We start from the raw sequence: 8763 nt of genomic DNA on the forward strand, positions 1-8763 counted from the left end.
AGACATAGATAGATAGATAGATATTTTAGTTTTAAAATATTTTATGGCAAGTGCTTTGGCGGGAACCTCCACCCCAGCCCGCTCTGGAACAATGGCATGCCCCCCTAAACCATTTCCGGCAGCCCCTCCCTTTGCGCTCGCTGTTGTCCTAGTGGCATATTTCCAAATCTTACTATGGCCAAGGCGGAGCTCATGAATATTAATTAGCTAACGTGCAAGACGTTTGCGTGCCAACGTCCCATGAGAATAGCGCTAGAGCTCGAGTATCGCGGTACGAAATTAATATTCATGAGCCCCGCCTTCGCCGTATTAGGATTAGTAAAAGCGCGACCTGTTTTACGTAGTGACGCCAGATGTATATGAGCGCACGCGGCGGGATCTCTTTCCCTTTTAGCGCCATCAGAGCGGGAGTCTCGCGCTGTTCACTGCGCAGCAGGACCGCCTCAGACAGACCTCTGCACATCGGGCTCTCGGTAAGAGACCATACCGCCGAGAGACCGTTTATAAACCTCTTTTTGTTCATTCTAGAAGATAAATTAGTACCTGAGTCGAGATTTAACACGAATCGAGATGTTTACGTTAGCTCGCGAGCTAAGCGCTCAGTCCGTCAGTCAGCAGCCATTGAGACAGACTCCTCCATGATGGAGATGAAAATGGCTGTTCGTCTTTTAAATATCGAATAAATTCAGGTTTAGCCGTTAAACGGACAAACCAAACTGGGGTTTTAATGTTTAAAGGTTTGTTTGTTCGGTTACAGTAGTTGGAAATGTTGTCTTGAGCGTATTTTCTCATGTTGGGAGGAAGAGGATGATGATGATGATAGTTGGTCTGATCTGGCGGGTAAGTTTTTTTTTGGGGGGGGGGGGGGTCTGATCACATTGTCGGAAAAATTAAAAAATCCGGTTTATTTAACTAAATTATTTTTAATGCGAATTGGATGTGGAGATGTAAATATGGCACATGTTCGAGCATGATTAGGATGAAATGATCTGATGTCTGTAGTTAACGTTACCCATGCTAGTTTAAATTCTGACGTTTTTCTAATAAGCTTCAATCTGTAGCGCTTTGGTAAGTTAGTTACCAGTCTTCTCTAGTTGAGATGGGTTGGTTATAAGGATGCTGTGCTGCTAGCAGCTTTAGCCGGTGGATCTGTGGAGGAAACACGTGGTGATGTGGCCTGGTGGGAATTGACCAATCAAAATCCAAGACCATTAACCCAGTTTAAGAGTTAAACAACTGTTTTAGATAGTAGCTTCAGGAATGCCTGGACAGAGTTGGTTAGTTTGTTTAATTCTTCACATCTGTATGAAATGTGGCTGGTGGTGGGTTGCCAGAGGCTCTTAATGAATAGAAGAATGCTGTGTAATTGAAGTTAGTCAATATTACCATATTTCATATTCTATTTATGTTATTGTATGTTTCTGACTGCCTTATTTTTGTGAGTCTTGTTACTATAGTTAAGTTTTTTTTTTTTTAAGATGGGGTGATTTTTGCATTCGAGTTTGAGCAATATTAATTATAATTATAATTTATTAATAAAATTGTGTAAAATAGTTATGTAAATAATCAACACAAAATCTATGTTATCTATCTATTAAAAGAAAATTATATAAATTAATTTATATCTGATAACACATAATAATTATTATTATTTATGATTAGTAATACATATTTTATTAGTAACTTTAGGAGATTTTTTTCCCCTTCCAGTCATTTCTGTGTTGGAAAGACATAGTTAAAACATTGTGTTTTATCACAGATATAATATTTTCCCCAGGGCTGAAATTGAGAATGACTGGTTAAGTAGAAAAATGTAAATATCTGAAAAATATCAGTCAAACAGATTTTATGTCAATCTCTAGTTTGGTTGAATGCATTTTATTTCCTCCTGCTTCCTTTTAAGATGGGCTTCTTACGGTCCTGAAAAACCTGTGAAGTTGTGGTTTTTAGGTGTGGGAAAAGTCATGCACATCTAGTCTACATTGTAGACCTGAAATTGCTATTGAGTGCAATCTAAGTCACGACTGGCTGGCATGAATCATGGCGGAGTCTTGGAACTGTGTTGGTCATAAGGTTTGGGAAGCCTAAAGAGGTTTTAACAAGTGCGTTGAACCTTTGCTCCCAAGGCGGCTAGATTTTGTAAGGTTTAAAGGCTTGCCGTCAGCTTTCAGTGCTGAAGAATGGTTATCAGAGTCTGGAGGAAATGTACCAGGAACTTTGTCCCGGTATTGTGACGTCTTGTTGTGAAATAAGGTGATCCATTGCTGCCATGGTTTGGGAAACTCTTATGTGCCTGTATTGACAGGTTTCAGTTGTCTGATCTTGACGCAGACAGAAAGAGGAAGAGATTAATCTTCAAATCTGTCAAGAATGGATGCTGCCAGGTTGGTGTCAGGTCTTCATGTTGTTGATCTTCTACAGGCGAAGAGCAGAGTAGGCTGAGAACATTCTGTCTGCATCAATCAGCTCGTGAATGAATGAAGTTGCTCGCTCTTGCCGCTGGAGGTCTGGATGTAGGTGTCTGAGCCCGTGTTTGATCCGACTGTGTGTTGGAGTTGGCTCATATGCAGGTCGGGCCCTGACAAATGGATCCAGTCAGATTCAGAGCTGAAGATAGTGGTTCACACCTTTGTTTATAGCTGATCTATCCCATAAACCCCCAGGGGTTGAATCTCTACCACTGAAGTTTTCTATCACGAGGATGGCAGCGTGCATGCGTTTCAATATATTTGCACCACCATTGGACATTTTGACACATCTGGATGCTTCCGTTATGCATCTAAATAGATAAACTTGGCTGCCTGAAGCCCCGTTCACACTGCCAGCGACAAAGCGACATGCTCCCATTCATTTTCAATGGAGAGCTGGCGACACGAGCGACAGAATGTGGGCATGTCAAGCGATGCGAGTCAAGCAACAAAAGTTAAGAATTGTTTAACTTTATGCAAATGAACAGCGAATTTCGCGAAGCTACAACCAATAGGAGTGAAGAATCTGTCAGTGGCGCTCACATGTCACTGTCTCGAGTGCAGGCAAGACAGGACAGATTTCCTGATGCGTAGAAAAGAAACTGTTGGCTGTCTAAGTGAGTTTGATTCATGCATTGATGGTTCGGGTTGTTAATTACATGATGCAGTGAGCAGTTTAGCACCGGTTAATGATTTAATGCACGAGCACTGCTGTAGTTTATATAACAACACTCTCCAACAGCAGAATATGGTAGTTTTATTTCTTTTAATTCTTAATTCCTAGTCATAATAGAATGATTTCTTAGTTTTACTGGCAATATACAGTTTGTGATTGCATTTTATATGTCCAGACGTGCAGTCTACCAATAACATTAGAGCGACAGCAGTAGGAACGCCCACAAGCGTCTTCACAGCACAGAGTCTAGCGACACACAACGAAAAAGTCGCTGGCAGTGTGAACGGGGCTTGAGTCATCCTAATACGGTCACCTGACCGACAAGGCCATCAACGACCGAATTTAGCTTGAGGCTGTTGAACATAATGGACAGCATTAACATTTTCCTTTGTTTTTTCCCTCTAGGAAACAAAACGGTGAAACAACATGGCAGATCTTGACAAGTAAGTGCTTGTTTGCCTATTAAAGAACTTTTATTTCTCACTCTGTCATCTCATTTCCCAGTTTGACAGCTTATTGTATTGACAGCCCTTCACATTCCCAGCTTAAATCCCTTTATGCCTGTTGTCTGTGTGGGAAATGGTGCATAAACACCCTTCTTGGCTGATTTTTGATTAGCCCTTACATGACCAGGGAGCGCATCTAAACACCCCATCCAGTCCTAACTACGGATGCACCGAATGTTCGGCAACCGAAATAATTTGGGCCGATAATAAGGCAGAATAAGCGAAAAAAAGACCAAATAAATTGTACCGAGCAAAGACGTGACGCGATCAAATAGAGGCGCACGCTAATGCAGCAAACATGACGGCAGTGTGGAAACATTTAAAGCTGTCTGAGAAAGATGCAAAAATCATTACAAGCACCGACAGCGAGAGACTGTTTAGTAATTCGGCCTTCTGACCAGTGTTTCATTTTGTTCGGCTTCGGCCAAGAATTTTCATTTTGGTGCATACCTAGTCCTAACCTCTTTCCTGCCTGTTGGAGACTGTCTAGGGCCAGCAACACATCGTCTGCATGCTTTCAAGCTTTGTGTGGTACTCCAAGCGTCTATGCTATGCCAAACACGTGTTTGCAACTCAACAAACTGGGGTTCACTCACTTGACACTTGTGACACGAGCAATACACCTGTTGCTCACCACAGGAACTTCCTGTGTGCCGTATATGTGGTGCTATTTCACACGCACCTGCATTTTTATTTCAGCCAAGATATAACAATTGGATATGCTCAGTGCTTCAGATCCTGCTTAAATTTTAATGCTGAAGATAAAGGTTTAAATGCATGATGATAAACATACTCTAAGAGAAAATTTTCTATGCCGAGCTCTTATCTTCAAGTAGGAAATGCTGATTGCTCATGATATGACCTCTTAGTCACTTTAGCTCTCTCAGGTCTCTTAGTCACATTAACATTGATAGAACAGAAACGTAAGACCCACAAAGCTAGTTGGGTAAATGTTTAATCCCTGATTGTGTGTTTTTACAGTAAAGACCAGACTGAAATGGACCCAGCAGATATGGAGGATGTTGAAGAGGTGGAGGAAGAGGAAACTGGGGAAGACAACAGTAAAGGTATGACCTTTGACTATTTCATGCATTTTTCCCCCCTTTTCATTTCCTGTGTGAACAAGAGGTTGACCAGTAGTTGGTTCTGCTGATACTAAAATCGGAAAATATGGCCGACAACTAGCAAATCGCCGTAATATGAATGAAAACCTTCCACTTAATGTAAAATAGTGCTGAACTTTATTACAAAATTAACAGTAATGACTTAACCATGAGAATATTTTGTAGTTAAAATAAATTAAAATACAAAAATTAGCTAAGCTTCAACACTATTTATACTTTTTTTAAATTTTTTTTTATTAAATGTTTAAATGTACAAGAAATGGTAAGGGAAAAATGGGACAAAATCAACTCCCCGTCTCTTATTAAGAATGTCTACTGTGCTCACGTTCTTGATGTGTATTTTAGCTAGCTTGTTTCTTTTGCACATAACTACTTCAGAATCAGAAGCAGAAGAGCTTTATTACCAAGTATGTTTACACACACAAGGAATTTGACTTGACGACAGGAGCTTCCAGTGTAGAAGAATGTACAAACATAGTGCAGACATACATGATAGTGCAGACATACATAGGAATAACACAGTAGGGATGTAATATAACATTAATATAATAAAAAAAGAAAAATTAGAAAAATGTAATAATGTACTATATACAGAAATAGAAGTATAGGAAAAAATGAATTGTTTAGATAAATGTACAGATATGTTTATTAGTGTGCAGATATGTTATTTACAAAGTGTGCAGTTTAATATAAATGGACGATGTATAATTATGAAAGATTAATTGTTCAGGCTGAATATAGCCTGTGGGAAAAAACTGTTCTTGTGCCTGGCTGTTCTGGTGGTCAGTGCTCTGTAGCGCCGACCAGAAGGCAACAGTTCGAAGATTGAGTGGGCTGGGTGTGAGGGGTCCAAGGTGATTTTTTTAGCCCTTTTCCTCACTCTGGAGATGTAAAGATCTTGGAGGCTGGGCAGAGGGGCACCAATAATCCTCTCAGCAGTCCTGACTATGTCCAACAAAACGTCCGAATAATCAAAAACCGGAAGAATGTCTGGGATGTGCTGCTTAATGTTAAGGAGTTCGTCTCTGGTAAAACTTATAGAAGAAGAATGACAAAACACAGAACAAACAAACAAAAACAATAGAAGAATCGTGGAGCTCAGCGTCCTTGCTGCCATTTGCGGTGCAATGCTGGTATCGAATCGTCCTTGCTGCCATTTGCGGCGCCATGCTGGTATTCATAGAGATTATTTGTAGGAACACAGAAACATTTGGAAAACTATAAAACAAAGTATCCTTCATTGGCGGTGCATTGCGTATCGCTGAGTAATGAAAAACTATTGCTGTTGGTTTTTACGATAAGTGACTATTTGTGCTGATTAATTGGCAATAATGACCTCTTGTGTAAACCACCAATTATTGCTCCTATTCGAGAGAACAGGTTGATCAGTCAACTTTTGCTATTTGCATTGCAAATCATCACAACCAGACCAGGTTTGTGTCATAAGTTGCAGTGACTTCTGATACTTGAAACTATACAGCTTAATTGAAAACATTGATAAAACCCGCAGTGTTTGATCACCTAATATGTCAAATGCCAAGTAGGTACACATGGAGCAACAGCTCGAATGTAAATTTCTTTCAGGAAGTTTCTAGAGACGATCCGATTGGCTAAAATGAATCAGATTTCCCATCACTCCCTCCATAGTGTTTTTATCGTCTAGAGCAGGGATCCTCAAATCTGGCCCACGAGATCCTCTTTCCTGCAGAGATTAGCTCTAACCCTAATAAAACACACCTGAGCATGCTAATCAGTGTCTTCAGGATCATTAGAAAATCACAGGTAGGTGAGTTTGATCAGGCTTGGAACTAAACTCTGCAGTGCATTGGTCCTCCAGGGCAAGATTTGAGAAACCCTGGTCTAGAGTCTCTTTGCTCTGGTTTTCTTTGCTAGGCCGCTGTGGAGGAAAAGTAAATGCTGTCTGTCATTATTGCTGACACACGCTGACAGTCATTAGGAAAAGGCCATGCACACGTTTGCACTGGCATTTTTCGTGTTGGGTAACATGATATCAGTCCGTAACCTCAGTGACCTTAGCTGTGTTTAGCAATTGGACCGAACCATTGCAAAACCATGAGTATTAGAGGGTTTGATACTAAATAATACATGCATTGGCTGTGCTCACTCATTAAAGATAGCTTCAGTCCCGCTGACCTTGTCTCTGTTTGCTGCTGTTTATTTTTGGGATGAAAAGAGCATCTTTTTTTTTTTTGACCCTTGGTGAAAGTGCCCTAGATCTGAGAGATGTATTACAGGGTTGTGGAAGTTTTTTTTTTTAAATAGATTTAATACTACTTTATAATTTTTATTATTATTAGTTTATTTTTGATTTCTTTGGATTATTACTTTTTTTACCTCATTTTCTTTTTCTTTTTTGTTGTTACATTGGATATTTATTTTTCAAATACACTTTATTTTAAGGTGTCCTTCTTACAGTGTTTTTTTACATTAAAAAGTACTGAGTAATATTAATTAACTGCATGTACTTACTATATGGTTAGGGTTACTTGCATGTAATCATGCATAATTTATTATTATAATAGTAAGTACATGTAACATGTGTAACAAGGACACCTTAAAGTGTTACCTATTTTTCTTTTAATTTTGTATGCGAGTTGTTAATATTGTATGTAAACATGATTCAATTTCAATTTAAGGTATACTTTACTGGCATGATTAAGTTATTAATTGGGTAATAAAAATGTCAGTCTCCGCCCTTTGTTATTCTTTGGTGCTTCTGTGATGCTGAGTGTGATTTGTAATGGCTTCCTGCTGTGAGCGTCAGTTGATGGTTGTTCGCTCTGATTTTAGCACATCAGCTGACGATGCAGATGATGCAGAACCCTCAGATTCTTGCGGCGCTGCAGGAGAGGTTGGATGGGCTTGTGGGATCTCCCTCAGGGTACATGGAGAGGTACGTGCCCACACAGAGCACAACTTCAAATGGCTCCCTTGTTTCCCATTGGCTGCATCTAATTTCCCTACTTTGCCAACACCGACTGAATTAAATGTTTCTTATTTTGGCCCGATCCTGTTCCCTGATTCCTTTCTGGAAGGTGCCAACCAAATGTCAAGCATCTCTTTTTACTCATCCATACAAAACGATGATCCTGAGTCATTCATGAATCATCAGCAGTGTGTCATTTGCACCGTGTGACGTTGTTTGTGGTGTCTGCGCAGCTTACCAAAGGTGGTGAAGAGACGTGTCAATGCCCTTAAGAACCTCCAGGTCAAATGCGCTCACATCGAAGCAAAGTTCTACGAAGAAGTGCACGAACTGGAGCGAAAATACGCTGCTTTGTATCAGCCCCTCTTCGACAAGGTGAGATTTAAAAACCGATGCATTTCTGTTGCCCATCTTTCCTCCAAAATGGAAAAACTGTGGGTTTGTTCTTGGAAGAGGTGTGGTTTAAGATGTTGTGTGCCAGAAGGCGGGTGGTACAGTACGTTAAAATGGTTACATTGACCCGCTGCTTCAGCGTTTCTAACTGCAGCAAACACCAAGTGGTCAATCAAGGACGCTAGAGTCAAACAGCAGCCAGAGAGATGTCTTACAGAAAATAAAACCTGAGCTGTAGCTGTTTATCCTCTCTTGTAGCTCTCGCTCACGCTCCCAGTGGAATAGTGACGTCCGAGAGGCTCAATTAATAGTTGGGCTCCTTCAAAATAAAACTTAAAAACAAGTTTACTGGCTTTAAGTCTTACAGTACAAGTGTATTTTTGTGTCCGCATAAAGTCTAGTTCATGTGGCGGTTTATTCTGGCCAAGAACCAAGTAAGTGTGTATATATATGTATATATGTGTATATATATGTCTATATATATGTCTATATATGTATGTATATATGTGTGTGTGTATATATGTATATACACACACACACACACACTTGGTTCTTGGCCAGAATAAACCGCCACATTAACTATATATATATATATATATATATATATATATATATATATATATATATAGTTATATTGGCTAAGTGGCTT

General features: G+C 39.8%; 1 protein-coding gene across 3 annotated transcripts in view; it reads left to right on the forward strand.

Annotated features, from left to right (window-relative positions):
* The first annotated feature begins 335 nt into the window (after window positions 1-335).
* Window positions 336-8763, forward strand: part of LOC107658961 (nucleosome assembly protein 1-like 1) — a 19118-nt gene continuing 10690 nt past the window's right edge. For 2 of the 3 annotated variants that reach the window (XM_016447705.1, XM_016447706.1), the window contains exons 1-5: window positions 337-473; window positions 3550-3587; window positions 4632-4717; window positions 7586-7688; window positions 7955-8096. In XM_016447705.1, the coding sequence (XP_016303191.1) occupies window positions 3571-3587; window positions 4632-4717; window positions 7586-7688; window positions 7955-8096 (348 nt within the window). In that variant the 5' untranslated portion in view covers window positions 337-473; window positions 3550-3570. Of the gene's footprint in view, window positions 474-3549; window positions 3588-4631; window positions 4718-7585; window positions 7689-7954; window positions 8097-8763 lie in introns of all 3 variants that reach the window. The other variant, XM_016447707.1, reaches the window with a different exon arrangement.

The sequence above is a fragment of the Sinocyclocheilus anshuiensis genome, unplaced genomic scaffold (genome assembly GCF_001515605.1).
Source record: "Sinocyclocheilus anshuiensis isolate Anshui unplaced genomic scaffold, SAMN03320099.WGS_v1.1 scaffold283, whole genome shotgun sequence".
NCBI classification, from domain to species: domain Eukaryota; kingdom Metazoa; phylum Chordata; class Actinopteri; order Cypriniformes; family Cyprinidae; genus Sinocyclocheilus; species Sinocyclocheilus anshuiensis.